We start from the raw sequence: 21,830 nt of genomic DNA on the forward strand, positions 1-21,830 counted from the left end.
TCCCTTTTTTCATTTGACAATAGCAGGATAAATAATAATATTCGTATCATCGTATTATTTTTACTTTTATGATGAACTAGTTAAAAGTCTAAATAAATATAAGAATGGTTAAAGTAACGACTAAACAAATTGGATGACTGTGTCAAAATTATGCCTGTTTCAAGCTGCAACGCGGATTAGTTTATCCTCACAGGAGGAATTCCGGGACACGACTGTATACAAAACACGCATCCATGCTTTAAGGCTGGCTTGATTTGTACACCTGTGTGTGACTGCCATCTCCTGGATATGTACTGAACTTACAAAAAAACCGAACAAAACAGCACTGGAACCAGTAGAGGGGGCTATAACACAAAGCTCCCCGTTTGAGTCTGACTCGCATGGTTGCGTCTACCCCGCTACAGCCTGGTATAAGTGAAAACCAGCCCGCTTTAAGCAGCTCCAGCGTTATAACACGGACCAAAGTTATCCCGGAATAAGGACAGCACGCATGTGCCGTCAACCCGGATGTAGATATCTTAGTGCGCGTCTACTCCCCGTTTCTCCAAGTTATTACAACATTTGCTGTGAGAAAGATTTACAGATCTTAACCCCAGCTGGACAAACCTTTGCCGCCCCAAACCTGTCCAAACCGGGTTAACCATCCGTGACATGTATCGGGCTACGTGGATGTCACATGAAAGTGACAGCTCCACGGTGGTCTCATTTCGGAGGGCTGCATTTTTGATTTAAGGTGAGAGAAAATACAGTGAGTTGGTATAAGCTACACTTTTACTACATGAGTAATGCATTTAAAATCCAGCGTGTGTCTGTGTGCCTGAAGTTGGCCTGGCAGAGGCCGCCTGCTCGTTTTCGCTATCATCATCCCGTGTTGCAGAAATCCTCCTCTAACTTAGACGATGGACTTCCGCGGTAGGAGGCACGAGCGAGGCAGCAACTGGACTGACCCGGAGATTGTGGAGCTGCTCCAGCTGTGGTCCGACGAGTCGGTGCAGATTGAACTGGAGAGTTCACTGCGCAACCAGCGCGTGTTTGACCGTATCGCCCACATTTTGCGTGAAAAGGGCATCTACCGCACAGGAGACCAGTGCAGGGAGAAGATTAAAAAGATGAAGCTGGAGTACCGCCGCATCAAGGACAACCACAAAATGAGGTCTTGGAAGTTTTATGATGTGATGGACAGAGTGCTGGCGAATCGGCCGGCTATTACCTACTCCTCCCTAGGCGGAGCTGTCATAGCTCAACAGGTGTTCCAGACCTCTGGGGCATCTGAGGCATACCTGCAAGGAGTGCCAGCGGGCTCTTTTGGTCCTGCTTCCTCCGGTGGGTTTCTCTTTGGCCAGCCTCCAAAAGCTGGAGATCCGCTGGATATCAAATGTGAAGATGTGGAGGAGAGCATGCTGAACTCCGGCGAAGCACCGCCTGAGATGTACTATGGTTCTGGAGATGATCAGGAAACTGATGGGCAGTCTCTACTGGAGCCAGAAGACACCCTGAGCCGAGCCGAGAGCACACTTAATACAAGAATTTCACCTTCAGGTTGTCAGCCGATAACTATCATCATTATTATTATTATTATTATTATTATTATTATTATTATTATTATTATTATTATTAGTTAGAATCAGCATATGTTTATAAAATTGATAGCAGGCTAAAAACGTATTTCTCTTCTTTACATTCTCAGGTTTTAGTGACCTGAACATGACTGGCTCTGCTACAGCCACCACCTTGGCTGCTGGTGGTCCCGTGTCACACGACACATCCGACGAGCCCAGAAAGGAGGGTTCTCGTCAACAGACCTCAGTGAGACAGAGGAAGCGGCGCCGGGGTGGTAAAACATCATGGTGCCATGGGGGCGGTAGATGCGGCGGTCAGGAGAGGCTGGATAAAGCCCTAGCCAGCTTCCTGAGCTGGCAGCAGTCTGCAGAGGAACGTCTCCTCTCACTGGAGGAGGCGCGGCTGGAGAGAGAGCTACAGGCGGAGGAGCGCAGGGAGCAGCGGGAGGAGAGGAGGGCAGAACAAGAGCGTCAGCATGAGCTCCGGCTGTTCAGCATGCTCACGGGGGTGTTGCTCGCTGTCAGAGAGGGTACGCAAACCACAACACAAGGCGACCCCGCCGCCTCACCCTTAGCTCGTTTTTCAGCTTCGCTGATGACAACGCCTGCCCCCTCTGCTCCTTCGTCTTCATCCCAGCCACCTCCAGAGGCTCCCACGACAGAGTCTGTTTTCAATCAGGAGACAAAAAAGTCACAGCTCACATCTGTCAAGGCCTGCGAAATGTCTCAGGATGCTTTGGAAACACTGAGGGGTGAGGAAGGTCCCGGCAATAGCGTCTACCTGTCTGAGCGTGGTAATAGCATCCGACTCCATGAAGGTATCCTCCAGGAGGGCTACATCCAATATGGAATGGACCGGCACCATGATACAGACAACCCTGATGTAAGGAGAGCACAATGTTGTAAACACCAGTCACAGATGCTTAAGCATTTATTAAAAGCTCCTTCTTTTTCCAGGGTATTATCAACATGGGGACCAGTGAGAACAAACTTTGTTATGATCTTCTTCATAAACGGGTAAGATAAATATTAGATCCAATGCAGTCTATAATAATATATGTATAGCCATTTACTTGTTATTACTTATTATTATGAATTATTCTGTCTGCTTTTTGACAAAAAATCCCATTTTTCTCCTACAGCTGACCAAGCCTGACATGCTGCACATCAACCCATCCCTGTTGCAGTATTCAGACTGGAGGGGGCACGCTTTGTAAGACACTTAAATGCACATTTATTTTTAATCTTTTTTTAATGAGGATCACATTTGTTATGTGACTCGTGGTGAAGTTACATTTTTAACAGCAACCTTTCACTGTGCACATTAACCCCATGACCTTTCCGTCTCGCTCTTTCTCAGCCTCAGGGAGGCAGTTGCAAAATTCCTGACTCGCTACTGTTGTTCTCCAAACCCATTAAAAGCTGACAACGTGGGTATTGCTTTTATTATTGAAATAGTATGCACTGTAAGTAATATATGAAATGTGTTTAAGACAGCAGCCACAGCCACATGAATATGTAAAAACCTTAGTGCGTTAAGGGAATCATATTAATAACAAAGGTAAAACTGGAACACCTTTTTATTAATCACTCACCTTGCAGTAAGCACAATCCTGAGGACTTTATACTCTTTCTATATTGCACAACTCCTATATAATGACTCCATAAATGTTATTGACCTTTAAGATAATAATAATTGACACAGTATACAGGACAAAGGGTAGAAGATGTAATAAATCCCCAGGTTGTGTAAATAAAGTCCTCATCTTGTAACTCATAGCGATGTCCAGCAAATCACATAATTACTGACAAATAAGCCTTTATTCCACTTTTATACTAGTGCTCTGGATTATAGCCTCTCATTTTTATCAAAAATGAAGGCAATTGAGCTGAATGCTTTATTTCACTAATGATCAAAAAATGTCAAACACTACAATTGAACTGACAGCAGTTCTGGGTTCACCAACTTAATTTGCACAGGAAGGAATAGCAGTTTTAGTAGGTGGATTAATTTAAAGCACATTTATCAGGACTCAGTGCCATAATTGGGTCTTTCATAACACAGTGGATGCCTGTGTTTGTCCAGGTTGTGGTGATGAATGGCTGTGGTTCCCTCTTCTCATGTATTGCTGCAGTCATTTGTGATCCTAAAGGTAGGTTCAGATATGCTTTGACGTACAATCCATTTAATGCATCCATATCTGTACCGTATGAATAAAAATGAGTGCGCGGTAGAGAGGAAGTCGAGTCCGCGTTCCTCTTTTGCTTGTTTAACAGATAATGGGAAGGATTACGCAGGCTTATTTTAAAGAAAACACCCAGCCGCATAAATTGCGCATTCTGTTTACCTCTGCTGGCGAAGCTTCGTTTTAAGCGGCGCAGTAAATTGGTTTTGCTCAGTCACAACGTTAAGAAAAAATCATGAGCCTCAGAGTCAGCTGGTATTTACCTATTTACTGCCTACCTGAATCACTAAGGCAGAGTGAGCCAGTCATTAGTGGGATGTTTTTGAAATCAGCAGATGCTTTTCGTTGGTGATTTTGGTTCCATGTTAGCAAAGGCAATGACCAGTAACAACTCAAAATAGTACCAGATATGGCTCAGCTGTGCAATATATACACCCATGAAAATACAATATGATACAGATTATATGTGCACATTTAGTTATTTCTATACTAAAATGAAAAGTGAGATAATAAAAAAGTGCATATTTTAACCTGTTTTGTGTGTTTTGCATCCCGTAGATGCCATCCTTATTCCGACTCCTTTCTACGGCGTCATCACTGAAGATCTTCATCTGTATAGCGATGTAAAACTCTTCCATGTTCCCCTTGATTGTGAGGTAGGAAGCCGAAACAACCCGAGTTACTTGCAGCATTTTGCATTTGAAATGGATGTTTTTGTGCACACTGGCCCCTATCCAGTTGGGCTGCTTTTTCTTTCGTTTTTAAAGGCTGATGGCAAAGATAACCGACCCTTCCGCCTCACCGTACGGAAACTAGAAGAAGGTCTGCAAAGAGCTAAGGAAGAGGTAACGCGGGAAGGCATGCCGGTTTGAAACAGTAACATTTAAATGTTAAAAGAAAGACAAAATTACTCGAGCAAAATTCTCAGCGTAGATAAACACCTTGGATGCTTTGTTCTTCTCAGAGACTTTATTTTTTCAGTTTATCTGTAAAGACTGTGAAGGTACAGTGTAGCAGTTCCTGTTTACCTCCAGTTGAACCTGCCATTTCTTTAAGGGGTTGACAATTCGCGGTGTTATCCTGATGAACCCCCACAACCCTCTGGCTGAAATCTACAGCCTGAAGGAGATGATTACCTTCCTGGAGTTTGCCAAAAGGTATGTTTGCCTCACTATTATCTCACACTGCGGCCTAACGCTGTAATCCTCTCGCTCTACATTCCTGCGGTTCCTTTAAGCGCTTTGCCAAGTCACTGCATATAGTTCCTACTGTGATCTGTTTTATTTTATGACGGAGAGCTCTGTCCCGTGTGTGGAATATCAAACGTTCTTGACGGAGTTTTACGACCTCTCTTAATCACCAGCATATTGTCAAGTGCAGCCATGTGCCAAAGAGACTCCTGCAACATCTATTGTTTTCTAAATGATCTTGCCAGAGTAATTCCCTGCACAGACCCTTCCAGGCACTGAGCTGTTGTAACCATAAACCACAGTGCTTTTACAGTGACACTGGGCGTTGAAGGAACCGTTTTACATTGATGTCGCATTTTCCTCGACTTAAATATCCATTAAGAATATAAAACCAGGCCTTATTATTGCTGCGCTGAAAATATGTATATATTTATGTTATCTTCCTGTCTCCTTTCCTGCTTTAGAAATGCTCTCCATGCCATTGTAGATGAAGTGTACATGCTGACAGTGTTTGATGAATCTGTCACCTTTCAGAGTGTCCTCAGTGCAGACAGGTACTGCGTGAACCTAACCTCCGCATGATTAGTCTGTTAGACCTTGAATCATCATAACTGCTGCTGAAGACATCCACTTATCTCATAATGATGTGCCCTTATTTCAGTTTGCCCGACCCACAGAGGACGCATATAATGTGGGGAATGAGCAAGGTATGTGCTGTACAGAGGCCTGGAAGTGGAAAACTGTGAGACTTTCAATAACCGTATACATTGCTTTCACAGTTCATTATTTTTCATTGACTTTGTCATGTCCTTTCTAGGACTTTGCAATGGCAGGAATCAGAATAGGCACTTTATATACTGAGAACAGAGACCTGGTGGAGGCTTTGGCCAAATTGGGCTCTTTTCATGGTGTCTCTGGGACTACCCAGCACCAGGTTGCACAACTGCTTCAGGACAAAGGTGAGATCTGAGCTTTTTGTGTTCTTTTGCAGTCACACTGCTGTTGTATTATCAGATTTATCAGAAAAACCACTTGGAAAATTATCCTAACATGAGCACAATTTGGACAAAACAATCCAGCACTCTTTACACAAAACAAGCATTTTGTGTATAGCGGAATTTCTATTCATAAATGCAAATGACTTTTGATGCAAGCATTTTAACAATTCCACTGTTCTTCCTTCGTTGAAAGCGTTCCATGCTTTCAAGAAACACGAGCCTCCCTTTTTTGCTTTCTCTGATATGACAAGCACAGCATGGGGCCTCTGCTGCAGAAAGACTTGTAACATTTAATTTACACTTGCGACTGTCACTTGGCATTCTCGTGTTGTAGAGTGGATCAATGAGGAATTTTTGCCCGAGAACAGACGCAGGCTGAAAGCTGCGTGCAGCTACTTGACTGGAGAGCTGCTCAGTATGGGCATCCCGTTTCTAGACAGGCCTGGGACACTGTATGTCTGGGCTGACCTTAGAAAGGTAACAAGACCGAAGTCGAATTGAAACGGCTCGCATATGAACGCAACACTCTTCTCATTCTTTTGAAATCTATATTCTTTAGGTTTGATTTGTCACTTCTGTTTCGGTAGTATCTCCAAGAGTCATCGTTTGAGGAGGAGCTGTCTCTGTGGAAGTGTTTCCTCAGGCACAAGGTGCTGCTGAGTTGTGGCCAAGCGTTCTGCTGTTCAGTGCCCGGGTGGTTCCGCATCGTCTTTGCAGACCAACAGCACCACCTTCAGCTTGGTCAGTACCAACAACACTCGTAGTCTCTCTTGGCCAGGCTGTTTATGCCCTCTCAGCCGTTCACCTACTCTCTGTTTTAGTAAGAGCAGTGAGCCATTAACATTGGACCAGATTTGTTGGTCCAAAGAAGCAGTGAAAAACAAAACTATTGTACACCTATGTTGTTCACAGTGCAAATGGATAATGACACAAGAATACTACAAAAGCAACCAAGAGTCTTTCAAAGAAAAGAAGAAATGAGATTGAAAGAAATGGGATGTTCTTCAATGGCCAAGTCAGTGATCTAAACTCAACCCAACAGAGCAGCTTTTCAGTTCCTTAAAACTGAAAGCAAAACAGCCGCAAACAAGCAGAACAGGCTGTCCCAGATAGCAAGCACTCCACCCAAGTATTAGAAACAATTTGCTTATTTTAAAATTTGAGCCTCTGAAAATTTGGGAAAACGTATACTATGTATTTCATAAAAAGTTAAAGCAATACTTTTGTTAAATGTGTTTATGTAAAGGTAAAGGTCGGCACTTCATTCACTTCTTGATCGTTTGGTTTAAAATCCACATGTCATGGTATACAGAAAAAAAGTGTCATTGTCCAAAAAACCTAACTGTATACACAGTATACTCTACAGGAAGGCTGAGTACAGTTAAATAAGGAGAACTAGGCACATAAAATGCCATCATTTAAAGCAGGGGTGGGGAACTCCAGGCCTCAAGGGCCGGTGTCCTGCAGGTTTTAGATATCACCCTGGGTCTTCACACCTAAATCAAATGATTAGTTCATTATCAGACCTCTGGAGAACTTTGACACATTTAAATCAGCTGCAGTGGATCGAGGACACATCTAAAACTTGCAGGACACCGGCCCTTAAGGCCTGGAGTTCCCCCACCTCTGCTCTAAAGAATAGTACACGTGAAGTTTCAAAATTATGCTACAAAATAAAAGTAAAAAAAATGACAATTTAAAATCAAACATCACAGTCACCAAATTCCATTAGAAAAATAATAACAAAATACAAACATATCTAAATCTTTAAAGCAGCTCTTTTCAGTGGACTCTGCTTCTAAGGTAAAATTAGCTGTTATTGCATTGAGGGAGGGAGAGTAAAGGTCATATCCTTTAAATTTTACCACAAATTCCCTGCCCAGGTCCTTTGCTATCCTTGGTCTATTATGAGAAACTGAGAAATTTGTCATTTTAAAGTCACCTTAAAATCCTTCTACACTGTAGAATAGTTAAACTCATGAAAATTGCTCCTCATTCTTGCTCAACATTTATAAAAATGAGGATAAAAATCTTAATTCATTCATTTTCCTCATAGCTGTCTTTGAGATGGTGTATGCAGAAAGTTCTTGGCTTGATGTTAACCTCTCTGATTCCAAAAGAAGAAGACTGAGTAGTCTGTAATGACCTAATCAGTTGATTTTAAAAAAAAACCCCAAAAAACATCCTTTAGTTTAGCATTCTAGTACAGCGATATCTTTCAAATTATAATAGTAAAGGCTTTAATTGTTAATATTTAATTGTTTCTGTAGTTTTTAAATCTACCATAGTTATACTTTGTTTATATGCTATTATTTTTAAAGTTTACAGCTTTCTGGATTAAATATGTAGAATGCTTTGTCACCCTGTGCTTATACTAGACAGTGATTAGCACATATCTGTGATATAATTGATTCATTTAAAGGTTTATGTTGTACTGACTCATTTTGTCACTTTGTTTTGTGGTTTTTCAGGCCTTAAGCGAATTAGAGAGGCTTTAAAAGAAACTGAAGCAAAAATGAGAGTCCCGGACATCAAACAAACCAGTGAGGAGAGCCAAAAGCCAGTAAAAAAGGACAATGCAGGTTCAGACAATGCTGCTACTGTCAATCCAAAAACCTTACTCGAGAACAATTCATCAGATCAGCTGAAGGAGAGGGATAGCCCTGTTGCTGACACAGGCTCGCTGGCCACTGAAGACTGCCAAGCCTCTAAGCCCACAGAGAGTCTTGACACGCTGATCGGTACTCTCAGGCATCAGATCCGTTCCTCTGATTGGCTGGAGAAAAGCACTCCAGAGCTGTCTGCTGGGGAGGACCCAGAAATTTTTGATGTGTTCAAGGTCCTGCTGCAAAGAGCCAGAAAGTAAGCTTAGGATTAAACAGGCACGAATGTAGCTGCCAAATTTCAAGAGGCAGTACTTGAGCATCCCTCTTGCTTCCTGTGTTTATGGGGAAAAGCTTGACACAAACACCTGACGCGAGGTCAGCTCTGATGTCTGTTTTTGAGGAATGAAATAGCTGAGACCAGGTTAAAGAGAAGTAAAGAAAAAACCCGGCCTGGCATTAAGAACAGGACGGAGAACTTTTCTGTATGCGTCTTGAGGCCTTATCGTTAAGCTGAGAAGTGGATTTATTTGCTGATATTTTAAGTGGATGCCAAACAGAACAACCAAAAATCAGACGCGTCCTAACATCAAACACTACAAGTCTCTTTTCTTATGAATTGTAAATGTTTCTGATTTTCATCTTATTTTGTCAAAATGAATTGTACTTGCTGTAAAGTTAATAGTCCACAAATAAATACAGGATGTATTATTTCTTTTCTTGACTGTTATTCATTTAGAGTAAGTAGCCTTTAGCTGGAGATGTGTTATTTTGTGTGCTCTTTGTGTGTTTCAGTGTGACATTTTTTGTTCTTTGGCATGGGTGGGCTGTGGGTTCTGTTCCGCTGCTGGAAAGGAAAGTGAAGGTGGTGAGAGCAGAGTGACGAACGGGGGGAGATATGTGATGCCGAAGACGCTATTGGCTGACAACACTTTGTAGCCCACTGTCTGTGACAGAGAGTGGGATTTCCTTAACCGTTTCGTGATGCGTAATGACCCGACGACACCCCCCACACACTTTCTACATGACAAGGGTCTGATTTGTTTATTGCAGTCGAACATAATCGCTCGACTGTTAAGGGACTTTTAGATCGAGCTTTTCGAACCTATTCAACTCTGTTTGCTTTTAGATGCATAAACGTCTGCTTCCTCAAATACTGAATGGCTGTTGCTGGAGCTTTCACTTTCTCTTTAGAGCGATTCGGCAAGTCACAGTGGAGAATTCAAGGGGAAATTTCAGCCCTGATGGGTGGGAGTTTCCACACGGTGGAGTTACAGTGAGGGTTTGATCTGTTGTGGTTGTAAGCACATTATCTCATATGTCAAATGAGTGTTGGAAGTGTTTGTACAGTAGTTTTGGCACAGCGCTACTTTTACACTTTCTTCTACTTTACGGCAAACTCAAATCAGAGTTTAACCTCACGGCTTGGTTCCTGACAGCTTCTTTCCCTTCAACAACAACAACAAAGGTAAGCCAAGGTTTTTATATTTGTAAAGCTCATTTAAATAATCTAAATGCCAAGGTTACTTTTAAGACAGATTATCCCTGTCGCTGAACTTCAACACATCCTAATTACACTCTTGTTTATCCTCGCCCCTGTCTCTTTTAGCGGTGTCAAAATGAAGTTTCTTGAGCTGGATGACTCGATCGGCCGCTTCAGGTTTTCACAGTCCTGTTTGGGATTAGCGGGGTGCCTGTGTGTGTGCTATGCAGTCTGGACACCTTACTGGGTGAAGGACGGGGGACTGTGGACGGAGTGGAACGCCACTGAAAGCGACCAGACGAATCCCAAAGATGATATTGGCATCAACGGTGAGCCAAACGCTTCTCTGACACCGCTCTGCAGTCGACAAATCTCGTATCTGTCTTAAGCTTTCACTCTGTGTTAGGTTAAAGACTAAAATGTGTTAGGAACGGCAGCATATTTAATGAGACTTAAGCGCATCTTTGCTGTGTTTTGATAAGACTGCTTCTGCTTGCTTCAGCCTTAGGAGAATTTATTTTTCTCAAGAGAGGATCAATATCAAAAGGGAGATTTGACAAAACGCTGAGTTACAGAAGAGATTCTCTGCAGCAGTAAACAAGTTTGAGCTTGCTTCTGTCCGGGTGAATTGCATTCTTTGTTAAGGCTCAGTTCTGTACTGAATGCGCTTGCGAAATCTTTAGTGAGCTAAAAGCCGGTCTTTATCATTCAAATCTCTTCGTGTCATAAACTGACATAAACTGAGTTTATGCTCTTAATAATTAATCTAATATTGTATAAGTCCTCTGCTCTCATACACAAAGAAGGAAAGCAAATGAGAAGGGACTCAAGATAGTTGTTGTCTTTTTGCTTGTAATAATGGTGATTAGAAATTAGAAATGATTAACGACACCACGAAAAAATATCAGTTATGACAACAACAAAAAGTCTTTTTCTCATGCTGAGAAGAAACTCTAATGAACGAGTGATCAATATAAAGATTATTACCACAAAATTATTAATTTACTAAAAAGATAAAAATATAGTAAATAGCTGTTAACTGCAATAGTTCAAAGTTGACTTAAAGAGATATATTATGCTGCGTCTGTTCTAAAATTAAAAAGAACGATACTGAATATTGAGTTTCAGGTAAGGAGATAAACATATAAAGGTTATCCCTGAACTCTTGGTTCAGTTTTCATCTCTGACATTAGCTAATGACATCATTTATACATCTGCTCCTGGCCGAAACCTTGTTTCTTCTTCAAACTTACATTTTAACTACTGATTTTATCTACTGTTCTGATTTTATCTGTTTTGATTTTATATACTGTTTTGTTTGTTTGTTTGTTTGTTAATTAGTTAGTTTGTTTGCTTGTTTTAATCAATTTTAAATCACGCTTTTTATTTGTTTTTGTTTCTAATGTCTCTGTAAAGCACTTTGAATCACCTTGTTGTTGAATTGTGCTATACAAATAAACTTGCCTTGCCTTGCCTTCTCAGGAAATATTTGTACACGTTCTCGTCAAGCATCAAATCATCCGCCGGAGTAGAAGAATAACAGTCATTTGATGCACTTCATTTAAAAACCAACAGTGCTGAGAAATACAGTCATTTGGCAACAGCACAATATCATTTTTCTTGGTACTCTTTTAGCGCATCCCACATGTCTCCCCTGGGGGCATTTCTAGAAAAAAAAAGTATATAAGGCTTGTGACAAATTTGTGAAACTTGGCCAGACAGAAGAAAGTAGACATTTAAGAAACAGGGTTTTTTTTGTCTTAAAAAAGCCCAGAGCTAATAGGTTATTACCTTTTTCCAGTGGACTCTTCAAGTGCTGCAAAACAGCTGGTATTAAATAAATGAGGACTTAATTGAATAGTGAAGTATGGACAGTTACTCTGGTGGAGCGCCAGAATAAAAGTGTAGAGGTGGAAAACAGCATAATATGTCTAAATTTAACATTAAAAAACCCCCATATTTAATCCTAAGTGCACTCACAGATCATTCTCTAGCAAAGGCATTCGAGGATAAAATAAGGGATATATTGTGGGAAAATTTGACATTGTGTAGTGTTTATCATGCTCGTAGTGGAAATGAATGTGTAAAAAATGAATATAAGTGTAGTTAACCTTTCTAATTTTTGTCTGTTGTTTTGTGTCCTGCAGCTCTGGAAGCAGAGAGGGTCTTTGGAGTTCTCTCCTCCCTGATGGCCGTGAGCACGGCTGCTCTGTGTCTGGTGTTTGCCCTCTGCTGGACATCCCAGACGGTGCGCTCCTACTCAAACACTCGCGCTCTCCTCATTGTACAAAAGGCGCTCTACCCCACTACCCTGCTGCTGTTCACCATGGCCCCCACAGGTGTGTAACATATATTCATTTCCTATGACATCCACATATGTAAACACTGTGTTTATTGGATTTCTCTTATTCTGTTTCTACATTTCCATCTACCCTCCAAATGGCCTTTTGGTCTATGTCATTCATGTCAAGCTCTCACCTACAGAAGTCGTTTCATGTACTAGTCATTTATGTACCCCGCTGGGGAGCGCACGGAGACTTTATTTTCTTTGGAATTGCAGTTCATTATCATGCAAAGTCTTCCCTAAAGCTCCAGGCATGTAATAATTGTGCTTAATACCTTTTTTCTTTTAGCAGTAATCATACTTGAGTTGACTCATTTTCGCCATCTGTCTACAGGTTTCTTCTTCCTCCTGAGCTGGTCTTTTTTCACATATCAGCACCGTGAAGAAATCCGTCAGGACTTCTCCAGTCTTGGCTCCTCCTATTGGCTGGGGGCTTTAGGTTGGACCCTGCTGCTCGTCGTGGAGCCGATCGTCTTTATCGTTGAACAGGCTGTCGTGCCAGACATCCTACCTGACTTGGAGAATGCTGTGGAGCCATGGCGGATTTCCTCTCCGTCTGAGGCCGACGAACAATCTTTTAGTCAAAGTTCTCATCCTTTTAGCCCCAAAAGCAACAAGGGTGTGATGAAATATATGTCTGAATTTTGAACGGAGTTCAGAAACAAAAAGGACATGAATATGAATATGACGCTAAAGGAGTCAGTTTACACATTATTGCACACAAACACAGCTAACTGTGCACTGAAAGAATCCTGAAGTCAGAAGAACTGAAGTTTCCTGCTGGACTTACTGTGGAAATCATTTTCTGGTTTGTTGACTGGTTCAGTGGTTTGTTGATTGAAATGAAATCACAACACACTAAGGACTAATAACATACCAAGAAGTGAAATACACAACTAAGGTTTGCTCCACAGCCAGGATCAGGTCCAGGTATAAAGGGCTCTGAGTTCAATTTACGTAAACAAGACATTCAGTTAGTACATTTATCTAAATAGTGCTGCTGTGATATATCTTACCTGAAGTCATTGTTATGACCATGTGACACTTCAAATAGTAATTGTCATGTAAAACAGCGGTCCCCGGGCCTCGGACCGGTACTGGTCCGTGAGTCGTTTGGTACCGGGCCGCGAGAGTTGAGGCTCATGTGTGAAATGTGTGGTTTTCAGGGTTATTTTGTTATCGTTTTTATCGTTAACTCGGTTTTCCTGGGTCTTTTCACATGTGTTATGATTAAATCTTCTTTTTTTCGGTACCGGTACTAGTTTTATTTTGTTGTATTTATCCGCGACACCTTAAAGGCTGGTCCGTGAAAATATTGTCGGGCATAAACTGGAAAAAAGGTTGGGGACCGCTGATGTAAAAGATGATAGGTACTGATTAATGTTGACAGATGTACACATTATAAGCATTTTTGGTGTGTTACATATGTTTTTCTTTTTTGTTTGCATGGAGATTTAACTTGGGTTTATTTATAAACAGATGAGTAGTTCTCAGGTATATTCGTGAGCCCAGACTATAATTTCAACTACAGCATTGTTTTAATGCAGAGCTCCATGAGGGCCTGAAGATCGTGGCCATTCAGTACTTGTTTTCAGCCGTGTCCCTTATGCACATTTCTTCCAATAGTAGGTTGCACTGTAGTTAAGGAAATTCCCACTTGCAAATTCTTTGCAATTTTTACAGTAAGAAACATTGGTGTGCATCAACAGAATTCCAACTATTGTCAGCTAGCTGTCATTTGGCAGGACGTGGGGTACGTCTTTGAGTGGTTGCCAGTCCGTTGTAGGACTAACAAGAAACAATGTTCTTGAACGGTCTGCCTGCACTACCTTTCTTCCTGGTGGACTCTTCTCCTTTACACTTTTGAAACACTCTCTTTTCTTTTTTTATACCAAGTCTTTATTAATTGTGAATTTTGTTACTTTGTTTTTTGTTGTTGTTGTCCATTTTGTATTTTTTTAAAAAAAACAAACAATAAAACTTCTCGGTATAACACGTATCTTGTCTTTAAGTTATTTTCAGTTAATACAAGTTTTCACTTAGTTGTAAATGATTCGATTCTGTTTTATTTACACGTAGCAGCTTACATGTTTTTTTAAAGTTAAATAGCAGTTGTGTGTGTGTGTATACACTCCTGTGTATACCATAGAAAAGAGCAACAAAAAAGATCTACGCACATATCCAAACTTTTTTTTTGTACTGTAACTGTTCAACAAAACCTCGTCTGCCTGTGGTGGACTCTAAGCAACTGACTAAACAACCCTCAGCAACTCACAGTTTAAAAAGCGTTGTTCCTTTTAGAAAAGTATCTGGATGTTTTTAAGGGAAGCAGAAGTTTGTGTGGTCGAGCGCTATGGTTCTTTGTTTGGACAGTTGCCCACCAGCCCGTGGGTCTTGAATGTGTAGCGAAGCAGAGTTCTTCCCTTGCAAGTCCTACATCTGCTTCCTTTTTTGAAAAACTCTTTCATTTCTTGCATGCAGCTGCTGGTTCTGCAGAACATTTGGGGCACCAGACAGCAAACTGCCTCCCAAGTCGTTATTTACTTTCTTTCACACCTTCCCAAGAGGAAAGGAAGCGCTCAGATGCTGGACTGCTCATGTTTATGTTCTCAACCTGCCAAAGTGGGGGAGAATTAAGTGGCTCTGGCTTTGTTAATTGGGCGTTAATCAGGTGTTGCTCTAATTAAAAGGCAGTTCCGCCCTGTTGGGCCCTGGTAATGAGTTTGTTATTAAATCCACAGAGGATTTTTGTCTCTTTTTCAATTTACCAACAGGGTAGTGGTTAATTGCTGTGTAAATGAGAGGAATGTCCTTGAAGGTCGCGTTGCATCAGCGTGCGATCCATGAACGGAATTGGTCCAAAGAGCTTCCTCATTCTAACTTCAAATTATTTAAATTCACTACAACCTCTTGTATCCAGCTGTGCCTCTCTTGATTCAGTTGCTATTTTTAAAAAAAACATTTTTTTAAAACATTATTTGTCAAAATGAGAGACTTAGTAACCCATTTTTCTTTGTAAATAAAAGCCCTTCTAAAATTGATTTTCTTTTCATCTTAAGTTGCTTTTATTTCCCTTCAGTAGATGCTGTCTGGGCACTTGAAAGAACACAGTCTTTTATGGCTGCCAGTGTCTCATAAACAAACCCTAGCCTTTTCACCTTCCACAACTACAAATGCTGCTCTTTTACCCTCCTGAAAGCATCGGACTAAAGGTTGAGAATGCCTTCAGAGAAAGGCAGGACAAATCAATATGGAGATAGAAAGAAAGAGATAGTGAGACAGTTAGGCACAAAGTAAGAAATGACAGATGAATGGCAGAAGATGTTACATACAGATAGACAGGTGGCCAGATAGTCACAGAAAGATTGCGGGTGTTGATTGTTGAAGGGCATTCTGCTATAGAGACATCAATCAGAAGATGGCACCAAGATTGAGTGTTTCCTGCCTGTGGCTGGCAGCATGTGTACAACATAACCTGGGCTAAACCACTGCTCTTCATATCAATTAGAGTCCAATTATACAGCCATGTCCTACTAATTATGCTGCACCGCCACTATGCCAATCCTCAGCATAAACTATGTGTTTCTCCGTGCTGTGTGCCTGTGCTTGTGTTCATTGAGATAAATAAATAACGTCACAGAGTACCAAGGCGCCCATTCTTAATCTGATTTTCAGAGCTGTAAGTTTGAATTTTGCAGAGGAAGGAAAAAAAACAACAACAAAAAAAAAACAAGAGAGCAAGAATCGCCAAAAACTGTTATTTTCTCTTGTACCTTTTGGTGGTGCTGGTGTAACACCTATCGTTTTGACTTTTGCACAGAATTCTGGTGAAATGAGGGAGACACTGCTTTCATTTGATGAGTAATGTAATCTCAAAAAGTCTGTGCATGTCTGCATGTGTGTGTGTGTGAGTGTTTGATTTTGATTTGCAAGGTATACAAAGTGTGATTAATATTCTCAAGCATATTTCGCAGGGTTTTGAGCCAGAATGTGCCGGACTACTTAATAAGTCAAGTTTTATTTGGCTCGATCTGGGAGTGTGATGAATTATGAAATAAAGCGAGGACTCCATGCTTTTTGCAGTTTTATTTCTCCGTGGTTTGCATAATTCAGTCAGAACATTTGTAACTTTCCTGACAGGTTAATGCTGTTGGGTTCAAAGTGAAGACACTGAGGAAATACACAGAAAGACAAGACAGCAGGGAGAAACAGACATAAAGATCAGAGGAGGCGAGAACAAAGGGGGAGAGAGGATTTGAGATGTCACAAAATACTTTCACACTGTCCTTGTATTCTGTGGGTGTCGTGTCGTGTCAGATATAATGAACTTTGCACCTTTCTCTCCATCCCTCACCACTGCGCTCTTGCTATAGCTCTAAATCTGAGTTTGACCACTGCAGTGCTGTGCCCTCTACTGCATTGTCATCAGTATAAGTGGACAGTCTTTGAAAATGGAAAAGTCAGGAAATTTGATGTCTGCAGTCCTACAATCTCATAGTAAAGCAGGGAGCGAGTGGGAGTGAGAAAGAGAGAGGGTGCATGAGAGTGCACCTTGTGTCCTTCAGTTATTTTTCTCAGTACGTCTTGCCTGCAGAATCTGCAATGAGACATTGCTCTTTGTGACTGGACCAGACCACCTGGTTACAAGAAGACATACACAGAGCTTAGAAAAGGGGAAAAAGGGAGTTTCTTGATCATTCTGTGATCACTGAATTTGAGTGCAAGATGTGTGTTTGGGGTTTTCTTTTTGTATTGTCAGACTCTTTCTGCTGTCTCTACCACTAAGTTTGCTTTTGTGTCTTTGAGTTTGGACTTGTGAATGTCTGTGGGCTTACCCCTTTTGCCCAGCGGTACCCTTGTTCGTAAGTGGTGTGGCCTTGGACATTTCGGTCTAGACAATAAAGCTGTAGTCACATTCTCGTCACTCTAGTCATCCCTGGCCAGCTGTATCCTCTCTCTTCTCTTATCTCTATGTGACCAAGGAAATTAAATTACAAATATAATCACTTGGCTCCAGTTTCTTTAACAGTGTGTTTCTGCTTTGCATATAGAGTGAGCTTGCACACTCTATATGCTTGCGCACTCTATATTCTATCAGCCTCCAGGAGACGTTGTGTGAAGTTACTTACTGGCCTATTTACGATAATGGGCTCTGCTCTACTTGGGAGTCACACACCTTTTCACAATGACAATGAATGGCACGAGGTGGTAAAGGAGGTAGAGGAATGTAAGACATGGAAACCTTGTTGCTGTAATCTTTGCAAAAATTATTGTGCATAATTACAAATCTAAAAGGCAGGCAGCGATGATAAAATAGACAAAAAAACTCACTATCTTGACACCTCATGGATTTTAATGCAGTATATGGAGCAATAACAAGAAAAAGCTGTCATGAACTTTACTTTTAACCTAGCAAATAATGTGCTATTAACCCATTTAATCCAGAATTTTTCAAATTTTTCAGTCACAGTTTTTTTTTATTAAATGGAAAAGTAGGTGAAAAAGTGTAAATAATGTTTCAGCAGTGAGACTCGAGTGTGGGACTTAATATATTTAAACTAGAACACTATGACAACCCCTCAAACTCAAACTCAAAAATTAAAATTTACTTTTAGTCCTGATATGAATACTGAGACAAAACAAGAACAACAACAAAAAAGCATTATTACATTTCAGTACTGAACATAAATATTGGTGGTGGATGGAGGATGCTGGACAGGCTTGGCATGGTGAAACACACAGTAAGGGTCCACTGATAACATCTAGCAGATGCACAACTTTGAAACATTCCAAGGAATGCTGGGGACATTAATGGACCATGAGCCATACATCTACTGATGTACAAAGTTACAGTTGTAAAGCGGTTAATGGCAGTCATGGCAATAGCATAGCAACCGGATGCTGGACGCCAGAGATTAAGGGAGCTGTCAAGCTTGAGAAGGAGTCCTATCGAGACTGAATAGCTTGAGGGAATTGGGAAGTAGCTGACAAATACAGAATGCAAATCTGACAATAACTGAAGCAAAACTTGTGTGGGAAGAGTTTGGTGAGGCCATGGAGTGGCCCTTAGTTGGCTTTAAGGTGATTCTACCAAACCATATAGCAACACAGGAAGGCATGTCTTCCAATTTCAGGGACATCACACTCCTCAGCTTGTTCACTAAGGTCTACGCGAGGGTGCTGGAGAGGTTTGTTATTTGAACCTTGGGTTCAGGAGCAAATGTGTGGACACATCTTGGTCACAGAACACCGGATGAACTCTATATCTTATCAACAATATTTGAGAGTGAGAGAGTTTTCTCAAACAGTCTACATGTAACTTGTGGATTTAAAGCAAGGGATTTGAACATGTCCCCTGGGGTGTCCAGGGCAGTGCTTCAGGTGGATGAAGTTTCAGGAAGGGTGTTGGTGTATCCAGTGCTCATAAGCCCCCATAAACCATGTAAAAGTTTGGTTCACATTGCTGACTATAAGTCAGACTTGGTTGCTGGACTCAGTCAGAACTGCCTTTTGTCACCATTTCTGTTCATGGTTTTTATGGACAGATTTTCTAGGTGCAGGTTGCAGGTGCACCTCTTTCACCTCTGCTTTTTGCAGACGATGTACTTCTGCTTGCTTCGCTGACCAAAGACTTCTAGTTTGCACTGAGGTGTTTTGCAGCTGAGTGTGAAGTGGCTGGGATGGAAATTAATACCTTCAGGTGTGAGACCACAGTTCTCTGGTAGAAAAGGGTGGAGCGCCCCACTCCAGGTTGCGAACAAGCTGTTGTCTCAAGTGGAGGAATTTAAGTATCTTGGGGGCTACCTGCAGCTTTTGTGGTTGGTCCCTATGGTAGATAGAGGCTTTTGGCACTTCATTACTTACAGTGGAGAGGGATGGGGGAGAAGGTGTGGGGAGGGGGACGTCAGCGTCACTGATAATGTTGTTCCTGTCATGATCTTTTCACACGAATTCGGCATATGCATTCAACAGCCTGGTTGGCAAATAGCCTGTCTCCCCTTCATACTCCATATTTGACTCATCACAATCGCTGTCCTTGGTGATTGTGATAGTGAGAAAAAGAATGATCAGTCTGTTTAAGTGTGTGTAGGGTGTGCTACATTATTCTGCTGGCCACTAATGATAGCCAATAAGATGTTTAGTCATTCTACGACCACACAGAACAAAGCCAAACATGATGTGCACAAAAACAAATGGTCCCGTCTTTACTCTAATAAACTTTTGCTTTGGGGGCTTTGATGGAGACATCTTTTTCTCATCGTTCAGACGGCGAACAAACAACACTGGTCATGGGAGAATTTATGCTAAACATGTGACACTGCATTTCACGGAGACACTTTATTATTTCAATATTTACTTAAAATGCATCAGTGCATAATTCAGAAACATCTTTACGACTTTTTAACTGCTTAAGTGTTTTTCTGGGTCACTATTGTTGATAACCTGTTTAGCCATTCTGTGACCACACTGAACGAAGATGAATCACTGCAAATATAGACATCAGTACTAGATATGATGTGTACCAAAACAAATGGCCCTATCTTTATGTTAACATACTTTAATAAAGTTTTGTTTGGTGGCTTTGATGGAGACATTTTCCTTTCACGGCACTGTCAGGGAATAAACATTTATTATTTCAATATTTGCTTAAAAAGCGTTGATGCGTAATTCAGAAACAATTTTTAAAACTTTCCAAGTGCTGAGGTTTTTTGGGGGGGTCACTATTGTGACCGATGGGATTAGTGTCTGCTTGTCAGTTTTCTGCCCACCCAACATTTTTGCTAGGATAAAAATACCTGGTTTGCCATAAAAATTTTAGACCGTCAAAGCCCACAGATTCCTTACATTAGTGATGCCCTGACTTGCTCTCCAGAGAGAGCATGTGGAAGTTTCCACACTTATAGATCTGAGCATCTCATCAGCTACACATTTGAACACATTTTCCACAGACATGGATCATTTCTCTCCATATCTGCATACTGGAACTATTACACAGCATGGCTTCATAGTGGCAGAGTGTCCAGACTTTTCACCCAGTTAAAAACATTTGGTGCATCATGACCAGTGTTGGTCAAGTTACTTGAAAAAAGTAATCAGTAATTAATTACTGATTACTTCCCCAAAAAAGTAATCCCGTTACTTTACTGATTACTTATTTTCAAAAGTAATTAATTACTTAGTTACTTAGTTACTTTTTAAAAACATGATTTACAACTTGAATAGGTGATAAAGCGATAGATCTTTCAGCCCAATTCTACTTTTTCTACATAATCCATCATACAAAATGTAATCAAATGGAAAAGTCTTTTTTTTAAACTTGTTTTGTTAGTTTTAATCTTTTAACTTTATGCATGAAGCAAAATTTTAATTATATGCACCATTCTCTGACTGGAAGAAATTAGTTTAACATTTAAACCTATTTTCTGCACATTCCAGCACATAATATATATATATATATATATATATATATATATATATATATATATATATATATATATATATATATATTGTGTTTACACTCACTCTTTCAGATGCAAGTAAAACACAGCAGAAAATAAATAAAGTCAAAGACTAGCGGTCCTTTTGCTCTATTTTCACCTGTAAAGCAGGAGTAGAGTAGGCGGAGGTTTATCCTGGTGCAGGTGTGCCGCAGCGGTCAGTGGAAGGATACCGCAGTTTCTCTGTGAGTTTCTCATTACGACGTAGCTACTCGGTGCTTGCTTGGAAGTTTAGGGGTTTTTTTTCGCTGTAAAAAGAAGTTTTCTTCCCACGCACAACGGACACTAATGTTTTTGTCACTTTTTACGGAATCAAACTCAAAATAAGGTCAGTACTTCCACGCTTTAAACGCTGCACGCTCATACTCTCTCCCGCACTCGATATATTATCCATTGTTGATCTGCACACAGCTGTTGTCACGAACATCACACTCGCTTACGTCACTGTCATGAGACATTCTCGCAAGAAAATCACGGTTTTAGTAACGCAGTAACGCAGCGTTCCTACGGGAAAGTAACGGTAATCTAATTACCGTTTTTGCAATAGTAATCCCTTACTTTACTCGTTACTTGAAAAAAGTAATCGGTAACGCGTTACAAGTAACGCGTTACCGATTACTTTTTTAACAAGTAACGCGTTACTGCCCACAGTAACGCGTTACAAGTAACACGTTACTTTTTTCAAAACGGGGTTGTGTACAGTATGTTTCACCATAATAGATGTGCTATCATTACGAAACACTCCACCTATCAGTGACGAGGATTATTCATAAGCATCTAAACTGTCGGTTTTTAATCTCCGCAAGTTAAGCACGACGTTAATGTTGATGCTATTTATGAACGAGGGAGTAACTTCTGAGACAGCATTGTTCATTAAATCATTCAGTCATCATCCTGCGTTATTTCCTGGTGGCAGCTGCCACCGTGTAGATGGCCTCTTCTTCAGCTCAAATCTATTCTGCACATGTT

At 40.9% G+C, this 21,830-nt stretch overlaps 2 protein-coding genes across 4 annotated transcripts; both read left to right on the forward strand.

Annotated features, from left to right (window-relative positions):
- The first annotated feature begins 56 nt into the window (after nucleotides 1-56).
- accs (1-aminocyclopropane-1-carboxylate synthase homolog (Arabidopsis)(non-functional)) lies at nucleotides 57-9,086 on the forward strand. Of its 2 annotated transcripts, XM_085164869.1 has the most exons (16): nucleotides 57-733; nucleotides 824-1,539; nucleotides 1,688-2,442; nucleotides 2,517-2,576; nucleotides 2,702-2,772; nucleotides 2,920-2,989; nucleotides 3,646-3,712; nucleotides 4,304-4,401; nucleotides 4,513-4,590; nucleotides 4,802-4,902; nucleotides 5,400-5,489; nucleotides 5,597-5,642; nucleotides 5,753-5,894; nucleotides 6,268-6,410; nucleotides 6,521-6,674; nucleotides 8,405-9,086. In XM_085164869.1, the coding sequence occupies exons 2-16, from the start codon at nucleotides 900-902 to the stop codon at nucleotides 8,797-8,799; spliced, it is 2,910 nt and encodes a 969-aa protein (XP_085020995.1). In that variant the 5' UTR covers nucleotides 57-733; nucleotides 824-899; the 3' UTR covers nucleotides 8,800-9,086. The 2 variants fall into 2 exon arrangements, with proteins under 2 accessions (XP_085020995.1, XP_085020994.1); XM_085164868.1 differs by having other exon boundaries at nucleotides 57-1,539.
- A 146-nt stretch (nucleotides 9,087-9,232) lies between these two features.
- LOC146515762 (uncharacterized) lies at nucleotides 9,233-14,375 on the forward strand. Of its 2 annotated transcripts, XM_085164873.1 has the most exons (4): nucleotides 9,233-10,004; nucleotides 10,146-10,348; nucleotides 12,167-12,358; nucleotides 12,698-14,375. In XM_085164873.1, the coding sequence occupies exons 2-4, from the start codon at nucleotides 10,156-10,158 to the stop codon at nucleotides 13,009-13,011; spliced, it is 699 nt and encodes a 232-aa protein (XP_085020999.1). In that variant the 5' UTR covers nucleotides 9,233-10,004; nucleotides 10,146-10,155; the 3' UTR covers nucleotides 13,012-14,375. The 2 variants fall into 2 exon arrangements, with proteins under 2 accessions (XP_085020999.1, XP_085020998.1); XM_085164872.1 differs by having other exon boundaries at nucleotides 9,233-10,348.
- Nucleotides 14,376-21,830: the final 7,455 nt, after the last annotated feature.

Source organism: Neolamprologus multifasciatus, chromosome 7 (genome assembly GCF_963576455.1).
Source record: "Neolamprologus multifasciatus chromosome 7, fNeoMul1.2, whole genome shotgun sequence".
NCBI classification, from domain to species: Eukaryota; Metazoa; Chordata; class Actinopteri; order Cichliformes; family Cichlidae; genus Neolamprologus; species Neolamprologus multifasciatus.

Excerpts from the sequence above, each read along its gene's own strand:
- accs (XM_085164868.1), top strand. The coding sequence starts at position 900 with ATGGACTTCCGCGGTAGGAGGCACGAGCGAGGCAGCAACTGGACTGAC. Across the intron at positions 2,577-2,701 it reads ATGATCTTCTTCATAAACGG|CTGACCAAGCCTGACATGCT; the intron begins GTAAGATAAATA and ends TTTCTCCTACAG. Across the intron at positions 6,411-6,520 it reads TCTGGGCTGACCTTAGAAAG|TATCTCCAAGAGTCATCGTT; the intron begins GTAACAAGACCG and ends CTGTTTCGGTAG.
- LOC146515762 (XM_085164872.1), top strand. The coding sequence starts at position 10,051 with ATGCCAAGGTTACTTTTAAGACAGATTATCCCTGTCGCTGAACTTCAA. Across the intron at positions 10,349-12,166 it reads AGATGATATTGGCATCAACG|CTCTGGAAGCAGAGAGGGTC; the intron begins GTGAGCCAAACG and ends TGTGTCCTGCAG. Across the intron at positions 12,359-12,697 it reads GTTCACCATGGCCCCCACAG|GTTTCTTCTTCCTCCTGAGC; the intron begins GTGTGTAACATA and ends ATCTGTCTACAG.